This window comes from Danio rerio, chromosome 2 (genome assembly GCF_052040795.2).
Source record: "Danio rerio strain M-AB ecotype USA chromosome 2, GRCz13ab, whole genome shotgun sequence".
NCBI classification, from domain to species: domain Eukaryota; kingdom Metazoa; phylum Chordata; class Actinopteri; order Cypriniformes; family Danionidae; genus Danio; species Danio rerio.
In genome coordinates this window covers 7,121,448-7,142,953 of record NC_141022.1, presented here as the reverse complement: position 1 = coordinate 7,142,953, position 21,506 = coordinate 7,121,448, and the positions used below count along the sequence as shown (strand labels likewise).

The window sequence follows — 21,506 nt, the reverse complement described above, 5'->3', positions numbered from 1 at the left end:
GTTTTCCAGATTACAGATTTTTACTGTAGCATTTTTACTGTTTTTATTACTGATATCAGACATTTTTTTTATTTACAGCGTAGCTTTATTCATCATTTGTTTTGTGTTCCGTCTATTGTTGCATGATGTGTTGAACTTATTTGACGTGTTTTCCAGATTACAGATTTTTACTGTAGCATTTTTACTGTTTTTATTACTGATATCAGACATTTTTTTTATTTACAGCGTAGCTTTATTCATCATTTGTTTTGTGTTCCGTCTATTGTTGCATGATGTGTTGAACTCATTTGACGTGTTTTCCAGATTACGGATTTTTAGTGTGGCATTTTTACTGTTTTTATTACTGATATCAGACATTTTTTTTATTTACAGCGTAGCTTTATTCATCATTTGTTTTGTGTTCCGTCTATTGTTGCATGATGTGTTGAACTCATTTGACGTGTTTTCCAGATTACGGATTTTTAGTGTGGCATTTTTACTGTTTTTATTACTGATATCAGACATTTTTTTTATTTACAGCGTAGCTTTATTCATCATTTGTTTTGTGTTCCGTCTATTGTTGCATGATGTGTTGAACTTATTTGACGTGTTTTCCAGATTACAGATTTTTACTGTAGCATTTTTACTGTTTTTATTACTGATATCAGACATTTTTTTTATTTACAGCGTAGCTTTATTCATCATTTGTTTTGTGTTCCGTCTATTGTTGCATGATGTGTTGAACTCATTTGACGTGTTTTCCAGATTACGGATTTTTAGTGTGGCATTTTTACTGTTTTTATTACTGATATCAGACATTTTTTTTATTTACAGTGTAGCTTTATTCATCATCTTGATTCATCATCTGCTTTGTGTTCCATCTATTGTTGCATGATGTGTTGAACTTATTTGACGTGTTTTCCAGATTACAGATTTTTACTGTAGCATTTTTACTGTTTTTATTACTGATATCAGACATTTTTTTTATTTACAGCGTAGCTTTATTCATCATTTGTTTTGTGTTCCGTCTATTGTTGCATGATGTGTTGAACTCATTTGACGTGTTTTCCAGATTACGGATTTTTAGTGTGGCATTTTTACTGTTTTATTACTGATATCAGACATTTTTTTTTATTTACAGCGTAGCTATATTCATCATCTTGATTCATCATCTGCTTTGTGTTCCGTCTATTGTTGCATGATGTGTTGAACTTAATTGACGTGTTTTCCAGATTACGGATTTTTAGTGTAGCATTTTTACTGTTTTTATTACTGATATCAGACATTTTTTTTATTTACAGCGTAGCTTTATTAGTCATCTGTTTTATGTTCCATCTATTGTTGCATGATGTGTCTAACTTATTTGACGTGTTTTCCAGATTACAGATTTTTACTGTAGCATTTTTACCATTTTTTTAGCATTTTTTTAGCATTTAGCAATCAGACATTATTTTACAGCATATCTTTTGTTTCATCTTCTGCTATGTGATTTGTCTATTGTTGCGTGATGTGTTGAACTCATTTGATGTGCTGTGAGATGTGCTGAACAAACTTCTAAACGTCAAGCAGTATTAATGATGAACCCTGCCTTAGTAAACAGCAGTGCATGTGCCAGCTGAGAGATTTTCTCACCACAAATGCACAAAGTGTCCTGCTTTGCATCACGTACAAAGAACATTTCCATACATGCTCAGCCCTCAAGCAAGACTACCTTTTCTGTCTGTCATGAAACTGTTTTGATCACAGGATGAAATTGTTATAAATGACGTCTGTCTTCTGCGAAAAACATAAACAACAAATAAATGATAAGAACGGGGTCGCAACAAAAACAGTGCTCATACATGAGTACACCCCTCACAAATCTCTCATTTAAATGAATATTTTCTATAGGAAGTTTTACAATATTAGATTTCTCACTGGCCACTTTATTAGGTACACCTTACTATGAACTGGGTTGGACCCCCTTTTGCCATCAGAACTGCCTTAATCCATCGTGGCATAGATTTAACAAGGTACTGGAAATATTCCTCAGAGATTTTGGTCTATTGACATGATAGCATCATGCAGTTGCTGCAGATTTGACGGCTGCACATCCATGATGCGAATCTTCCATCCATCACATCCCAAAGTTGCTCTATTAGATTGAGATCTGGTGACTGTGGAGGCCATTTGAGTACAGTGAACTCATTGCCATGTTCAAGAAACCAGAGATGATTCACACTTAATGACCTGGCGCATTATCCTGCTGGAAGTAGCCATCAGAACATGGGTACACTGTGGTCATAAAGGGATAGACATGGTCAGCAACAATACATAGGTAGGCTGTGGCGTTGACACGATGCTCAATTGGTACTAACGTGCCCAAAGTGTGACAAGAACATATCCCCCACACCATTACACCACCACCACCAGCCTGAACCGTTGATACAAGGCAGGATGGATCCATGCTTTCATGTTGTTGATGCCAAATTCTGACCCGACCATCCCAAAGTCGCAACAAAAATTGAGACTCATCAGACCAGGGAACGTTTTTCTAATCTTCTATTGTCCAATTTTGGTGAGCCTGTGCGAATTGTAGCCCCAGTTTCCTGTTCTTAGCTAACAGCAATGTGGTCTTCTGCTGCTGTAGCCTATCTGCCTCAAGGTTCGACATGTTGTGGTTATTTACTGTTACTCTTTCTATCAGCTGGAACCAGTCTAGCCATTCTCCTCTAACCTCTGGCATCAAGGCATTTGCGCCCAGGGAACTGCCGCTCACTAGATATTTTCTCTTTTCCAGACTATTCTCTGTAAACCCTAGAGATGGTTGTGCGTGAAAATCCCAGTAGATCAGCTGTTTCTGAAATACTCAGAGCAGCCTGTCTGGCATCAGCAACCATGCCACGTTCAAAGTCACTTAAATCACCTTTCTTCCCCAATCTGATGTTAAGTTTGAACTGCAGCAGATCGTCTTGGCCATGTCTACATGCCCAAATGCATCAAGTTTCTGCAATGTGATTGGCTGATTAGAAATTAGCTTTATCGAGAAGTTGGAAAGGTGTACCTAATAAATTGGCCGGTGAGAGTACATTAGATTAGTCAGTGCTAAAGCCAAATCTGCAGCTAATCTAACAAAATAACTTATGTTAATGGCCCAAAATTAGTACACCCAAATTTATATGTTGAGGAAAAATATTAAATAAATAAATAAATAAAAGCTAAATTCAAGAGAAACAAAATGTATTTTTTTTCCCAAATTTTGCATGAATTTAAATGCATTATCTTTTTTATTTCTGAAGATGTTCTGTGACTTAAATATTATTTTAATAAATATATCCGTTTAATAAATCTGTTTTGTTCAAATGCTCCAAACATAAGACCTAAATTCCCTGAGAAATGGATGAATGTTATTTATGAAATGTTATGAAATAGAGAAAATGTTCATTTTCAAAAATGGGGTGTACTCAGTTATGTTGAGAACTATATGTTAGGCTAAATCCATGGCAAGTGAAGTCGCAAAAGGCAGTTTCCTGTCTGATACTCTCATTTTCACTCATTCTCTTCTCAGCTCTTATTCTTGATTAAGCTGCGGCACTTTAGAGGAAATGACTGTGCACACATTAGGATGTGAATTGTGATATGTACATAAAGCAAAGGGGATAAAAGTTTTTCGAAATTTCCCAATCGATGACTCTTGCTTATTATATTATACGTGTAGATTTAAAAGAAAGCCTTGTACTGTATGAGCTAAAGTAACGTGGATTTGACTTGCCTGATATGTAGTTTTGTCTTGTTTTAAGGACATCTTTTAGATGCATATCAGTTTCATCTGCAGGGTCAAACCAAATGCTTTTGTTCCTTTCCACAATGGAAACATCAGCGCCGCAGTTAGCATGTACATGTGTGCCATATGTGTGTCGAAACCCACGCGCAACAAAAAATGTTTCTATTTTTGTTTGTAATTCCATACTTGACCTTTCATTACATTTGGCTGAACTCAGTCATTTGTCCTCGTTATATATGTAAGGTCTCCTCTTTTTTTATTTTATACGCTGTTAAGAAACTCCATAATATACAGTACAAAAGAAGCAGGTGTAAAATCACTGTAAAAATACAGTTGGAACATAAATAATTATAATTTTTACAGTAAATTACCGTATTTTAGATATGATATATGTTTGTTATATTAAACAGCCATTTAACTTTTGAAAATCTTATGTATTATGTCACAAAAACTGCCTTCTTTCATCTGGGAAATATCGCTAAGTTATGAAGTATGCTATCCATCTCAGATGCAGAAAAGCTAGTCCATGCTTTTATGACTTCTAGGTTGGATTACTGTAATGTTCTGTTTGTTGGTTGCCCAGCATCCTCTATTAACAAACTTCAGCTAGTATAAAATAAAGCCCAATCATATCACCTCAATTTTTGGGGTGCCTGTTAAGTTTCGTACTGATTTTAAAATATTGCTTCTTACCTATAAAGCTTTAAATAATCTAGCTCCTGTTTATCTAACCAACTTTCTGTCTCGCTACAATCCAACCCGCTCTTTAAGATCTCAAAACTCAGGGCTTCTCGTAGTACCTAGAATAGCAAAGTCGAGTAAAGGAGGTCGAGCCTTCTCATTTATGACTCCTAAACTATGGAATAGCCTTCCTGATAATGTCCGAGGCTCAGACACACACTCACAGTTCAAAACTAGATAATAAAAAACCTTGAATATTCTCTTGCTGAAAAAGTTTTACACTTATGCACTTTAAAAAAAATGTTTTTTACTGTTGTCAAAAATTAGTATTAAACAAAAAACACTGATTAAAACTCCCCACTGTTGAGAGAAAACCCAAGACATTCTTAGAGTTTGTGATGAAGCTGAGGTTGTTCCTTCATACAAAATAGATTTGAGGATTGAATTTAAATGAATATGCTTTATTTTAGAGGTTTAGCGAAGGCGGGTGATTTTTGACCCTGGCGTATACAGAAAACGTTCACAATCGCTCTATTCTGCAGATTCATTACTTCTCCAACAACCTCAATGCATATTAAAAGCCATGGGAGAAAGAGCTTTTGTGGTTGTGGCATGCACTTCCTTCGTCTGTTAGGAAGGTCCCCAAATTTTCAAGAATTTGTTTTATGACAGTAAGTGTTTTTATCTTTGTAATATTTGTGAATATGCAGTATCCTGCTACTGTAGTTAAAGACAAATATGAGAAAAGTTTGAGTTTAAAAGACTGAAACAATTATGTTTTTAAATGGTGAGAGATGAGCAGATGTATCATATATTTGTGCTAGAAAATAAAATGCAGCGTATAAGAACAGATTCAGTCTCTGTTTACATTTGAGGAAGGCAAAATATTAAATTGATTAAAAGTCTTTCTTTTCATGTACTAACAAAAAAGAGGATGTGCTTACAGACATAATTTTTTTTCAAACTTAGTTTCACTATTATTAGAGGTGCTACTGCTGTTGACAGACAGGCTTAATCTCTCTCTCTCTCTCTCTCTCTCTCTCTCTCTCTCTCTTTCTCGCTCTCTCTCTCTCTCTCAATTCAATTCAATAGTTGCTTTATTGGCATGACAAATTTTACAAATGTATTGCCAAAGAATTTATAGTTTACATAAAAAGCAACAGAAATATATAATAAAAAATAAGTACACACAATAGATAGTAATAGTAGTAAAAAATAATAATTATAAATTATAATAAGTATAATTATATATATATATATATATATATATATATATATATATATATATATATATATATATATATATATATATATATATATATCATTCAATATATCATATTGATAGTGGCTTGAGAAAACCATAACTTTTGGTCATGTCATACAGACTTAAAATTGAGCTCATTTGACTCAGACAACTAAGCTGCCAAACACTGATGACCTTTTAACTTACTAGCCACACCCTAGCAACCACTTACGGCATCCTAGCGACTGTCCCATAGACTTCCATTATAAAAAAAAAGTAATGTATTATAGTAGCATATTACTTTTTCCTGTAACGCAGTAGTGTAAGGCATTACTAACACTTTTTCAGTAATATTTTACTCGGTACATGTTCAGTAACGCGTGCGTTACAAGAAACTTCGCCCGCAAGACATTAACAAATATAAAATACCGCAAGTAAGTTCTATTTCCTTCCTCTATTTCTATGTTTAGCCTATATGTTCCTTTCAATGGCTTAAAATGACTGAGGTTGAAGGGTTGGTCCTCTAATTGCACATTATTTTGAGAAAGCTATGTTCATCATGCTCTTTTTGTGCATGATAGTTTTGTGTAGTGAACCACTTGAATTTAAAGTGAATATAATAATTGCAACAATAAGAAAAGAAAAAAATCTGCATCTTGTCATGGCATTGGAGTTATAGGCCTGTTGTGTCTAATTTGAATATGGCTAAGGTGTTCACAGATATTGCCAGATAATCACTTTACCTCTACCATACTTTTAACAGACTTAAATCATTTGTGATTCTGGCTCTTATCCTTTCTTGCATTGTCTTGAGCCTTTAAGTTGCCAAATATATATTGTTAGTAGCCTGGACAGGTCATTATACAGTCATTATGCTACATCATATCGCTTTCAACTGGATGTAAAATGCTCTGCAGTACATTTTGTCATTTTAGAATGTTAAGTTCTAATTCTGTAGTTATTTTTGGTAAAAGTAACTAAAACGTAATATGAGAGTCTAGTAACATTAAAGGTATGAGACAGTAATATTGTAATGTCAGCCCTGCTAAAAAAAACAGCTTAAACCAGCCTAGCTAGGCTGGTTGGTTGGTTTTAGCTGGTCAGCCCAGCTGGTTTTAAAGGGGTTTTGGCCACTTCCATGCTGGTTTCCAGCCATTTCCGGCTTAGTCAGGCTGGGAGATGACCAGCTAAATCCAGCTTGACCAGCCTAGCCAGGCTGGGAGCCCAGCCAAAACCAACTATGTCCATTCTAAACCAAGCTGGTTTTAGCTGGTCATTTTCCAGCCTGACCAGCTAAGACCAGGCTGGAAATGGCTGGAAGCCAGCCTGGAAGTGGCCAAAATCCCTCTAAAACCAGCCTGGTTGACCAGCTAAAACCAGCCAACCAGCCAAGGCTGGTTTAAGCTGTTTTTTTCAGTAGAGAGGGATTACTTTTAAATAACAGTAACAAGTAATCTGTAATGTATTACAGTTTAGAAGTAACTTGCACAACACTGCTGATAACATACCAATTCATGCTAACATTATACTACACCATACCTGAAACATAGCCTACTAATCATACTAGCAACATGCTAATTCATATACCAGCAACATCTGGTATATGAATTATAATCCATAATAGAAACCTACTAACAAACATACTAATCATATTAGCAAACATGCTAATTCATACTAAATTTATGCTAACGACATGCTAGTTCATACTAGAAACATGCTAGAGACATGCTAATTCATACTCAATACTAATGACAATTTATGCTAGAAACTTTGTAATTTATGTTAGCAGTGGAAGTCTCTCTCTTTCATTACTTTATTAATAATTAACAGGTTGATTAGCTGGTTCAGGTGTGTTTTAATTGGGGTGGGAACTAAAATATGCAGGACACCGCCCCCCCGGACCCAGTTAGGACACCCCTGATCAAAACAATGTCTTTAGGTGTGGTGACCATGCTTAGCTAATGCTAAAGCGCACTGATGGGAAACAAATTTTCTGTAATCTTGTGGATCAAATGTAAATACCGCAAGAATCAGTAACTTAAAACAAAAACTGTTACACAAAACCATTCTCTAAATAAAGAAAAATGTCTGTGGGTAGTCAAGAGGTGGGAATTTGTTCATAATAATGAGGTCAGATGGTCAAACTGTATCTCGCAGATTTCTTTTCTCACAGATTTCCTTTGTTTGTGTGTGTAATCAGTTCGTTTAAAAGTAGAATAAAAGATATATTTTTCATGTCTGTGATGTAGGTATTTGCTGAGATTCCAATGCATTAAAAGGACCCCAGAGGATTTGTAACAATGAAGCTGCAGAAACTGTTGTTCAAACACCTGGACAGAGCCCCTACCCAGAGAATTATTAATCAATAGCAATCAGTGATTTACTAGAATAGGCTTCAGTATTGACTGTTGTATCATTCAAAATTATGCGACTGACACGTTTTATCAAATGTCTTCTATAGTCTTTGTTGAATTATTAGAGCATAAAGCTGGGCATTTTGACTGTATTATTTTAGAATAATTAAACAGCAGTTCTAGGGATGTAGATGTGGTTCTAGAACTAGAATTGTCAGAAGGTTAGAAAAAGGTCACCAAGTCTGATGAGTTTCGATTTCTGCTGCAGTATGGTGAGGAGGTAGGGTTAGAGTTTGGTGTAAACAACATTCGAACATGGTTTCATCTTGCCTTATACTATTTTACAAATAAAGGTATAAAGCTATAACTGAGGTAATATTTTTTGTCAATAGGTGCACTTTTGTACCTTAAGGGTCAATACTGGTTCCTTAAAGGTACACATTATTACTTAAAGTAGTTATTAGTAATCGTTAGTACAAAGTTGTTCCTTTTGTACCACCCCAAATCAGAAAAGGTCGGGACAGTATGCAAAAGGCAAATAAAAAAGAAGAAATTATTTCTAAATTTACGTTGACTTGTATTGATATACAGGTACAGACAATACAACATAACATTTTGTCCTTTTCTTCTTTGGTCGGGAACAAGCGGGTCGATTTCTCCCAAAAATATCTGAATTGTGAATTCATCTGACCACGGTACACATTTCCACTGTGTGATGGTACTTCCCAGATGCCTCAGAGCTTCTGGACATTGTTAACATAGGGCTTCCTTTTGTCACAGTACAGTTTTCACTGGCATTTTTGGATGCAGCTTTGTATTATGGTGCTTGACAAAGGTTTGCCAAAGTAGTCCTGAGCCCATGTGGCGATATCGATTATAGATGATTCTTGATGCAGTGCCGCCTGAGCGATCGGTGATCATGATAGTTCAACTTAAGCTTGCGCCGTTGTCTTTTACACACTGAAATTCCTTCAGATTCCTTGAATTGTTTAATTATGTTATGCACTGTTGAAGCTGAAATATCCAAATGTCTTCCTGTCGTTCTTTGAGGAACATTGTTTTTAAACATTTCAATAATTTTCTCATGTAATTGTCGGCACACTGGCGATCCTCAACCCATCTTTGCTCCTAAAGGACTAGACCTTTCTTGGATGCTGCTTTTGTACCAAATCCTAATTACAATCACCTGTTGACATCACCTGTTTCAAATTACATCATTATTTAACCAATTTACCTGATTACTAGCCCTAAACTGCTCCTGTCCCAACCTTTTTGGAATGCGTTGCAGGTCTGAATGACAGGATAGATGTATATTCACAAATGAAAGGAAGTTGACCAGACAAAACAGAAATTATGTTGTGTTCATATTGTCTGCAATAAAATGCAAGTGAAAGTAAATTTGGAAATCACTACTTTCTTTTTTATTTGTGTTTTTCATACTGTCCTAACTTTCTTTATTTGGGTTTGTTTGATTTCAGTATGGACAAAATCTTTGAGAAATGTTTCCAGCACCTTTTTGAATCAGTGTCATGTAGGATCAGTGCAGGTCTGAAGGCCATATGGCTGAACAATTGAAGTCTCAGGAAAAATAAAAACAGAAGTGAAACCATTGATCTGACTGGGGCTTTCTGTTATGTTACAGTAACATGTCTCAGTAGACACTACATTCGTTTTCTTAACAAAATTCCCTATGTCTTGGGACCACTTAAATTTCTGCAAAATTCATATTCTTATGAACCACAAGCAAATGTCCCCGTGTTTCCAGTGAATAGATGCATGTACCTGTTAATGTTGTTACTTGCTTTGATTTTACAGTCTGTTGATATCTCTGATTCTGATGTGACTTTTGCTGTATGTTCAAACCCTTATTTAAAAAGAGCTGAAACAACACAATTCTTAAGATTTTTAGGGCGGATAACTTCATTGTTTTATGTTCAATCCACTTAAATTTGTAAAAATGTAAATAATTAAATTAATTCCTTCATGTTGTCCCAACACAAATAAATTGACTGGAACGCAGAATGTTTCACAAAGTAGGTTGGAATAGATTAAAGCAAAGGTTGTTCCAGTCACTTTTGATTACAGTTCGAAATAAATTTACCGCAGTGCCCTTTAGTAGAAGGGCTGTTTGACCATGGGAAAATCATAATGATAATTATTTAAAATGATTATCCAACGCCTCTGTTATTTTCAGACGATGTTGTTCTGTTGACTTCATCAGACATGGACCTTCAGCATGCAATGGGGCGGTTTGCTGCCGAGTGTGACGTGGCTGGGATGAGAATCGGCACCTCCAAGTCCGAGGCCATGGTGCTCCACTGGAAAAAAGGTGGTTTGCCATCTCCAGGTTGGAGGAAAGTCCTTAACCCAGGTGGAGGAGTTTAAGTATCTATGGGTTTTGTTCACGAGTGAGGGAAGGATAGAACGTGAGATTGACAGGCGGATTGGTACAGCGGCAGCAGTGATGCGGTCGATGTACCGGTCCGTTGTGGTGAAGAAGGAGCTGAGCCGTAAGGCAAAGCTCTCGATTTACTGGTCAATCTACGTTCCTACTCTCACCTATGGTCATGAGCTTTGGATCATGACCGAAAGGACAAGATCTTGGATACAAGCGGCCGAAATCCTTCGAAGGGTGGCAGAGCACACTCTTATGGATAGGGTGAGGAGCTCTGACACCCGGGAGGAGCTCGGAGTAGAGTCGCTGCTCCTCCGCAACGAGAGAAGTCAGCTGAGGTGGCTCGGGCATCTGTTTCGGATGCCTCCTGGACGCCTACCTAGAGAGGTGTTCCAGGCATCCTCGGGGAAGACCCAGGACATGTTGGAGGGACTATGTCTCTTGGCTGGCCTGGGAACGCTTCGGGACCCCCCGGAGGAGCTGGAGGAGTCTGGGGTTCTCTTCTAAGACTGCTGCCCCCGCGACCCGGCCCCGGAAAAGCGGCAGAAGATGAATGAATGGATCCAATGTAGGCTCATTCTGAAAACGTAACCCTATATACATTTCTGGACATCACAAGTTATGTAGCCAGAAGAACATATGGCTGCATTTCGTCTATAAAACGAATGCTACGGTGCGGTGTTACACCGTTCTTTTTCATGCTGACCGATTACCTTCGTGTGAACGGCTTTTTCAGTGTTATCAGTGTAACACTAGTACTACATTAGTAATTTGAACACTAATACAGAAATGGTTCCGGCGATTTAGAATGGCCAAAACAACATTTCAGGTGTTTTACAGTGTGCTCAGCCTGCTGGTTTGTCTATTCACACACATTTTTATCATTACATGATCATTTTTTTAAAGCACATATTGGAATAGCTTTGGTAAGAGTGTTTCCATCACAGTTTATGTATATCTTTTGGAATGAAAAGTTTATCCTACTTAGTTAAGCTCATACAATTTTTATGTGCATTTTCAAAATTTATGCACATCTTTGCGTTTCCGTCAACTGATTTTTTATGCGCATAAAATAAGTGGATAGAAACATAGCTATAGTTGTAACCCTGGGGAGTGACACAGACAACTGAGTGTGGATCCACTTGCAGGTTTATTGGAGTAGTCAGGCAAGCAAAGGTCAGCACAGGTGCAAACAGATGTACAAAGGCAGTCCAGAATCGTCGTCAATATAACAAGCGAGAGGTCAGAAGGCAGGCGGCAGACAGGGATAACTAAATAGACAAGGTGAGGTAAATACTCGGGAAAACAGGGCTAGGAAAATGCGTTGTAATGTTACTGAGGCAGATAACAAGACTTGAGTGAGTGTGCTGCTTAAATAGTGTGTGTAATCAGTCGTAGACTTTCGCAGAGATCCGCTGCTTAAAAACCTGCAGGATAAGTTGGCGGTTCATTCCGCTGTGGCGACCGCGGATTAATAAAGGGACTAAGCTGACAGGAAAATGAATGAATGAATCAGTCGTAGACAATCCTCAGGTGGTGCGAGTGTAATCAGTCTAAATGAGGAAGCATGTGTGTCTGTGAGCGGAGTGCATGTATGAGAATGTAGTCCAGAAATGGCGGATTTGTAGTCCATGGTTATGTGAGTGGGATCCAGCGATCTTATGAAGTATGATCGCTGGTAATCGAGACAATAGTGACTTCACAGCAAGAAAGCCACTGGTTCGAGTCCCGACTGGGCCAGTTGGCGTTTTTGTGTGGAGTTTGTATGTTCTCTCGTGTTGGCGCGGGTTTCCTCCGGGTGCTCAATGTTTCTTCCAATAAGGGACTAAGCAAAATAAGGTGCAATATATATATATATATATATATATATATATATATATATATATATATATATATATATATATACATATAGTATTGCAATGGAGTCAATGCACAACAAAACATTTGCCTTACACTTTCAGTTCCTTCAGTCAGTAAAATAACCTACACTAACAAAATGACTAAAAGTCAGGACAACAAATAATTTTAAGTTTCTTCTTTTAATGACTCAATCTGGTTTCAACTACATTTTTTTTAAAGTTAAACAAAGTTTAATTTAAGATTTGTAGTCAGTTTAAATGATGTGAGTTGAGATGACTAGAAAAGTTCATTTGATTAAACAAGGCAAGGCAAGTTTATTTATACAGCACATTTCATACACAGTGACAATTCAAAGTGCTTTACATAAGCAGGAATAAAAGAAACACGTGAATAAAAATGATTAGATAAAACATATTAAAATGTGTTAAAACAGGTTATAAAATAATGAAAAAGAAAAGAACAACATAATTGTGTGTTCTGTTGGACGTAGCACAATGTTCATTTAGTAAAAGCACAGCTAAACAGATGTGTTTTAAGTCTGGATTTAAATATACGTAATGTTGGAGCTAGAGATCTGCGCGGGACTAAATTTTGAATCCGTCCGCCAGGTTTTAGCCCGAACCCGACCGCTCCCGGTTACATTCAGCATTTGTTGTCCCGCTGCCCGACCCGCCCCGTTTTCTACCCGCCGCGCCCGATACCGCTAAAAAGCGGGGGGAGAACAAAACCGAAAACCACTCAGCTATACAGAGTCCAGACAGCCTATAACAAGCTGTCTCTATAAACACACATACACATAAGCACCAAGCACACACACACAGACAAATCTATCTCTCTGTCTGTCTCTCTCTCTCTCTCTCTCTCTCTCTCATTCACGCGCGCCCACTAACACACACACACAAATAAGCACCAAGCACACACACAGGCAAAGCTCTCTCTCTTTCTCTCATTCGCGCGCACGCACAATCACATACACACACAGCAACAAACAAGCTAAACACAGCATCGCGCTATTACATTTACACACATACATATGCGTGCTCGCTCGGGAGTCGGGAGTGATATTGCTAGACGGCCCGCTCCCATCCCAAATTAAACCCGTTACCGACTGCTCCCGCGCTGTATTAGGAAATTTATAACCGCGCCACAGAAATCTGGTCAGGTCTGGTCAATGCAGACCTCTAGTTGATCATTTCTGGAAGCTGATTCCATCAGCGTGGGGCGTAGTAGGGTCGATTCACCCTGCTTTGACTGAACTCTTGGAATTTCTAGTTTGTATGATCCTAAAGATCTAAGTGATCTGTTGGGTTTGTATTCAGTGAGCATAGCTGTAATGTATTGAGGTCCTAGGCCATTTAGTGATTTATAGACACATAATAGTACTTTAAAATCTATTCTGAATGTAACTGGAAGCCAGTGTAAAGACCCGAGGACAGGTGTGATGTGTTCTGATTTTCTGGTTCTGGTCAGAGTCTTGGCCGCAGCGTTCTGGATGAGCTGCAACTGTCTGACTGTCTTTTAGGGAAGCCCAGTGAGGAGTCCATTACAGTAATCCACCCTGCTGCTGATAAAAGCATGAACAAGTTTCTTAAGTCCTCACTGGAAACAAAGCACCTAATTCTTGCAATGTTTTTAAGATGATAGTATGCTGATTTAGTTACTGATTTGACATGAGCTTTTCTAATGAGCTACTGTAGCATATTTTGCCATGCCTGTTTCCAAAACACTATTATTAATATTAATACTTGTGAGATGACAGATATGATAGGCCAAATAAATAGTGCATTCAGAACCATTTTACTTCATTGAGGATTGAAAACATGATTATAAAAATATTTTGAATGCATTTATCTAAGACTTTTTTTATGACTGCGTTAGATAGTTGGCTGTTAAAGCCAGCAGTTTAGACGACCTAGAAACCTACACATGACAGTGGAATGTAATTATAATCTTAGGAAACAGCACGTGCAATTAAAAAAAAAAAGTACAGCATTGTTTGCTGAGAACAAACACAGAGCTTATATGTAAGAAAAAAAGATGATGTAAAAGTCAGCATTTGCTTATCTCTTTATGAACTTTCCAGCTTGATTTGCATCTCTGCATCTACACAGACTCGCTCTAGCTGGTTTCACAGCAGGACAGAAGTGCACTGTGGCTGTCTTAGCTACTTAACGTCACCCGAAAAAAAAAAACTTCCTCTTTTTGTGGTTTTGTGACACTAAACTGATGACGCCAACACACGGATGCTTAAAAAGGCTTGCAAAAACAGCCCGCTCTTATTAACTGAAAATAACCGAACGGCTTGCCAACACGTACCAGTGCAGGAAAGGTTTTAAAGATGCCAACAATACTGTCAACTGAAATCGAAAACATGAACAAGGAGGATAAAGCTACCAATCCCAGGTAAGTTTTCCTTAAAAAATAAAGGTTTGTTTGCGTGGAAACAGTATATATTTAGATATTTTTTTGCTTCTATCATATAATAAACCAAACAAACTCTCTCTCTCTCTTTAGGAAGCTCGAGAAGTGGCGGTTTCGTTGCCCATTGACAGAAAAGTAAGCTACTTTCATGTCAATTTGTTTCTTAAATATATAAAGAACTCAGTATTATAAGATTTTCTTCTTCAGAAATTTCCCAAATTATGTTTAACAGCGCAAGAAATTTTTCACAGTAATTCCTATAATATTTTTTCTTCCGGGAAAAAGTCTTATTTGTTTTATTTCAGCTAGAATGAAAGCTGTTTTAAGTTTTTTTAAACCCACTTTAGGGTCACTATTATTAGCCTTCTTAAGGAATATTTCATTCAGTTGTCTACAGAACAAGCCGTCATTACATAATGACTTGCCTAATTACCCTAACTATCCAAGTTAAGCCTTCAAATGTTACTTTAAGCTGAACAATAGCATCTTGTAAATATCTAGTACAATATTCTGTACTGTCATTACAGCAAAGATAAAAGAAATCAGTTATTAAAACAGATATTGGGGGAAAATTCAATTAAATTCAGCTGTATTTGTATAGCGCTTTTACAATGTAGATTGTGTCAAAGCAGCTTCACATAAATGGTCATAGTAACTGGAACAGTGTAGTTCAGTTTTTAGTGTTTAAGTTCAGTTCAGTTCAGTTTAGCTCAGTTCAGTGTGATTTAATCATTACTGAGAGTTCAAACACTGAAGAGCAAATTCATCGATGCGTAGCTATCGATGATAATATAGAAGGGGGCTAATAATTTTGACATTAACACTAATTACAAATGTGTGAGTGTAAAACTCCATTAAAACACAAACACCTTATCTTTTATTCAATAGAATAAACCCTGGTGAGACTTCGCAGTGGTCCCAGTCCCTGGAAAACCTTCTCCGATCCAAATGTAAGTGGTTTACTCTTAATTAATTCTTAATATGCTTGACATTATGCTCTCATACATCGTAAAATGTATTTTATTTACACAAATATATATTGTAACACTTTATTTTGATGGGCCATTTGAGCATTAGTAGACTGTCTGCTTAATATCTGTTGCTAAACAGACATTTCACTGACTGTTAGAAACTTTAAATGTCAACTTACACTAACCCCAACCTTAAAATCTAATAAGAATTAGTTGGCATGCGGATGCAAGGTAAACCTAAATTCAGCAAACGGACCATCTAAATAAACTGTGAACATATACATTATCATAGCGTCCTTCTGCGGTTGTTTTGCATGATGGATTTTTGTTGACATTAATATGGAGGAGAAGGGAAGAAAGTGAACAAATGCTGCATTGTTTCCTAGATGGTCAGATAGCTGGAGAAAGGAACTGACCTTAACTGGTGTAATATGTATGCAAATCAATAGAAAAAAGCAGCTTCGCTTTTACAGAAGCTATTTGGACACATAAGTCACATGTGTAAATGTCAAATGGACTGATAATATTGCAGCTGAATAAAACAAACAGTGGTGTAAAGTAACAAACTACAAATACTCAGTAGTTTTTCTCAGAAATTCTAATCAAAGAAGTAGTTTTATAAAAGTGTACTTTCACTTTCCCTTAAGTACATTTGTAGTGCAGTGTTGGTGCTTTTACTCCACTGTTTTCCTTCATCCTGATGCCACTACTTTATTTTTTCTTGTCCGTGTTTATTAGAAAAATCAGTCCAGTGATTCCTGTTAAATCAAATCGTATATAGAAGCTAAATCGCATCATAATGAACTACCTCAAGACATGGGCGATTACAATTATAATTGCAGCAAACTGTTTGGAAGCGTTAAAAATGTCCAAGAAGATGTCCAAAATCTTCACCCGCATTGACCCAGAGACTGTTTAGATGCATGTCACAGATGAAAAGATGATGGATGTTTACTGTATGATGACTGAAGGGGCGTCATGACGTTGTACCCTAACATTGTGCGCACATTGCATTTTGTTTGGAAATAAAATTGGGTTGTCCACAAAATCCAACATAGGGCAATGTCCAACGTCCAACCTAAAATCAACCAAATATTATCGTCTAATGATGTTACAGCTTGACATTGTGGGGATGATACAACTATGATGTCTATTAGACTGTGGACTTTGGTTGCCATACCTGACAAATAAATGTTACTTGACAATGACAACGTTATTTTGACAGTCAATAACAATGTCAAATGACGTTGATATTTGGTTGATTTTAGGTTGTGTTAGAAAGTGCAGAAAAATCCAAGTCAAGCCAACATCTTAAACCAGGGGTGTCCAAAGTCAGTTCTGGAGGGCCGGTGTCCTGCATATTTTGGTTCCAACATCAATTAAACACACCTGAACCAGCTAATCAAACTCTTTCTAGGATACTAGAAACTTCCAGGGAGGTCTGTTGAAGAAAGTTGGAGTTAAACTATGCAGGTCACTGGGCCTCTAGGACTGACTTTGGAAACCCCTGGTTTAAGATGTTGGCTTGACTTTGGATTTTGCTCACTTTCTAACAAACTAAAATCAACCAAACATCAACATCATTTGTTATTGAATTTCAAAATAACGTCGTCTTTAGACGCTGGCTAGACTTTGACTTTTGGTCACCTGACATCACAACCTAAATCTAACCCAATATTAACGTCTTCTGACGTTGTGTGCCTGCTAGGCAGTAACTAAATGCGCTACAGAATGTTACGTTTACACACACATTCACAAATTACATGTAAATGCATTAGCTTTTTACAACATATTAAGATCACTACTCACTACTCTTGAGTACTTTTGAAAGGTCTACTTTTTACTCATACTTTGAGGAATATTTACAACAGATACTTTTACTGTACTTGCACTACATTTTAGGCAAGTATTGGTACTTTTACTTAAGTATGATTTTTTCAGTACTCTTTCCACCATCGTAAACAACCAATCTGTAAAGTATCTATATTGATTAAGTCACAACTTTTTGAGATTAAAGGCACATTTATTTAATCAAAAATGATAGTAAATACTTTTATAATGTTGCCAAATATTTCAGATTTTGTAATGTGGAGCTATCCTATTCAAAAATCCCCCAAAAAAATTAATTTATTTTTCTAATTAAACAACTATATTTTATATGTCCAAACACTTTTCTCTAACTGAAGCTGCTTATGTCTAAAATATTGGCAAATTATTTTTTTATTTAGTTTTTTATATTTCTTTTTTGCTTATATTTATTATATTTATACATATTTTTTTTATAAACAATCCATTTATTTTAATAATATCAAACAAATGAGCTATTTATTATAAAGAACAATCACGTTGAAACCAATTATTTAAAATCTATTAAAAAGATCTCACACGATTTTTGCTGCTGCTATTTATTCAACATTTTTAAGCACTCGTAGACAGTTTATAAAATTCACATCACTTTTACTATAAACTAGGCACTAGACACTTCTTGAAGCCACTATTGCAGATGAATGACCGCAGTGACGCAAAGACACATGCGTTTTGCATTGAGCAACAGATTAACCCTGTGGTCTGTTTTGTATAGATGGCATGGCAACATTTCACACCTTCCTCAAGTCCGAGTTCAGCGATGAGAACATCGAGTTCTGGCTGGTCTGCGAAGATTTCAAGAAAACCAGAAGCTTGTCTAGGTTATCCTCCAGGGCCAAGAAGATATTTGAGCGATACATCAAAGCGGAAGCTCCTAAAGAGGTGAGCTCTCTCTAAACATCTCTACACTGTTAAAAATAATAGGAGTGATTAGTTAACGTTACTTAAAAAAAATTGGGAAACCCAAAACCCAAACTTTAAAAGTAATCAGCTGATTTAAAATAGGGAGTAAATCATTGTGAAAGTAAGTAAACATGTTGCTTTTAAAATGATTAGTTGACTTTACTTGATGAAAATGAGAAATCCCATTGCTTTTAAAGCAGTTCGATGTATTTACTTTATGAAATTGAGTAAACTGTTTGCTTTTAAAGTGATTAGTTAAATTTACTTTGTGAGTAAATCCATTGCTTTAAAAAAGTTAAAGTGAACAAAGCTTTTGCTTTTAAACTGATTAATTGACTTTACTTAATAAATAGAGTAAACCTGTTGCTTTTAAAGCAATTACTTGACTTTACTGAATAAAATGAGTGAAACCTTTTGCGTTTAAAACTATTAGTTGACCTTACTTTAAAAAAGTGAGTAAACCCATTGCTTTTAAACTGGTTAGTTGACTTTAAATAATGAAAGTGAGCAAACCTGTTGCTTTTAAAGTGATTAGTTGACCTTACTTTTGAGTAAAGGCAACACTGTTAAAAAAAAAAAAAAAATTGACCCAACTTAAGATTTTAAGGCAACAAACTTCAGGACATTTTTGAGTTTACTTTACTTAAATCGAGTCAAGTGCAAACTGTGTTTTTAAAGAGATTAGTTGACTTTGTTTAAGCGAATAAACCCATTGCTTTTAAGCAAAAGTAAGTAAACCTGTTGTTTTCAAAGCCATTAGCTGACTTTACTTAATGAAAGTGAGTAAACCCTTTACTCTTAAAGCGATTAATTGATCTTATTTTAATAAAGTGAGTAAACTTATTGTTTTTAAAGTAAAAATTAGTAAACCAATTAGTAAAATAAAAAATATTTAAAAAAAATAAATAAAATTGAATAAAAACAGTGCTTTTAAATGCCATAAGTTGACTTTAAGTGAGTAAATCCATTGTTTTTAAAGCGATTACTTGACTTTACTTAATAAAAGTAAATAAACCAGTTGCTTTTAAAGCGATTACTTGATATTGCTTAATAAAAATGACTAAAAACTGTGCTTTTAAAGTGATTAATTAACTTTACTTAAGTGAGTAAACCCATTGCTTTTAAAGCATTTACTTTATTTTACTTAATAAAAGTGAGTAAACCTTGCTTTTAAAGCAGAAGTTCACACCAGATGCAGATGAAGCGTCTATCGCAAGTGATTTGCCTGTTAAGTCAATGCAAAGATACGAATAGACATCCTGCGGCATGATACGCAGGATGAATCGTTGCAATTTGAGCATTTTGCGCCTTTGACGGACTTAATGCACGAATTGATAGAGTTGGAAAATCTGAATTTCAACGGACATTCACGCCGTGTTTACCAATCAGGAGCTTTCTTTTGTTGGGGCGTGATTATGACTACATCTAGTACACACAGTGCCGAACGAATAGCGTGATTTATTTACGCATTCCCCGTCTGGTGTGAACCCAGCATTAAAGCGATTAGTTGACCTCACTTAATAAAAGAGATTTAACTCATTGCTTTTAAAGTGACTAGTTGACTTTACTTTTAAAAAGAGTAAACCCGTTGCCTTAAAATTATTCAACTTCCGAAAAAAAAATATTACTGGGGGCAAAATTATACATCATCTTGCTGCTTCTAAGGCAGCAGTTTCCTCACTTTTTAAAGTAGATTAACTTATCACTTCAAAAATGCAGTGTTGCACACAATTCATTCATGTTATCTCAACACAAATCCATTAAGTTAACGTAACTAATTTATCCAGCAAAACATTATTTTTAATGTAACAAGCAATGGCTTAACAGCAGTATGTTTCTCACCACTACTCCATCAATCTGTCCTCAGATAAACATCGATCACGTCACGAGAGAGCTTATCAAGCAGAACGTCCATGCTCCCACCAAAGTGTGTTTCGACGAGGCTCAGAGGATCGTCTTCGGTCTGATGGAGAGGGATTCTTATCCCAGGTTTCTCCGTTCGGACATGTACAGATCCCTTCTGGAATCAGTCTCGAATGGGATTAAGGTCTGAGAAAGTGCTCAATGAGAGACTTGAGGACTCTCCTGCTGGACTTTTGGTGCATTGGAGCGAATGGGAGTGGAGTATTAAGGCTTCAGGCCTGGACTTGAACATTGTGATCCACAAAAAGACTTGAATAAGCTATTGTTAATATGCACTGTATTACACTGCTCCATTGTTCTGCGCGGCTGTGGAATACACGGAGACAAATGAGCTTTCGGTACCGCTCACCTGTAAGGAACCACAAGGAGATCTGAAACAAGCTGCGAAAACCAGAACCACCAGATGGACTTTATTTAACTTCTAGTGCTTTGATTACTGGACGAGTGTCAATTCTGGTTAGCGTGAGATGAAGTGGGAATAATACTAATGACGTTTGAAAAGTGAACTCAGTGAGCATTGATAACTTCATGATGTACAGAGCAAGTGTAAATGCTTCAATGTTTGTTTGTTTTTTTACGGTAAATGGGATTTTCTCATAGTAATCTGTATATGACTCACTTACTGTAATGATTCAAAAGATTCATTTCGTGTTTCTCTGTTGGATTGCAAGACAGCAAAGCAGAAAAGATTTTAAACAGGCTTATATTCCTGCACCAAAACACCTTATCTCTACAGATAATGTGAGGAAAAGGCATTTCATAAACCTGTTTGTCTGACTTTTTAAGAAGAGCTTATTAACTTAATAAACATAAATGTAAATTAAATCATTTGTTATTGTTTTATTACTGTTACAAAAAAATCTGGTAACACTTTATAATAACTACACACTATAAATCATTTATTAAGCATTAGCAAATAGTGAATTCATTATCCGTTAAGCATTAACCCTACATTAATAAACGTTAGTAAGCAGTTTATAACTGCAGCTACAAGTGCTCTATTCTTGACTTATAACCACATTTAAATTGTGCTTAATAATTGTATTTTCATACTTAGTAAATGATTAATTTTTCATTACTAAATTAAGTATCGCATTATTTACAAACGAGTTGTATTTAAGAGTAGTTGAGGGTTTTTAGGATCATT

At 36.2% G+C, this 21,506-nt stretch overlaps 2 protein-coding genes across 2 annotated transcripts in view; both read left to right on the top strand.

Moving 5' to 3' along the window:
• The window catches only part of LOC147846195 (uncharacterized), a 1,020,765-nt gene that overhangs the window by 802,114 nt on the left and 197,145 nt on the right, over positions 1–21,506 (top strand). The window lies entirely within an intron of this gene.
• On the top strand, positions 14,548–21,184 carry rgs13a (regulator of G protein signaling 13a). Its single transcript, NM_001089512.2, is given in 5 exon segments — positions 14,548–14,678; positions 14,790–14,831; positions 15,585–15,646; positions 18,249–18,415; positions 20,304–21,184. Coding segments are annotated over 5 exon segments (522 nt in total). The 5' UTR covers positions 14,548–14,613; the 3' UTR covers positions 20,490–21,184.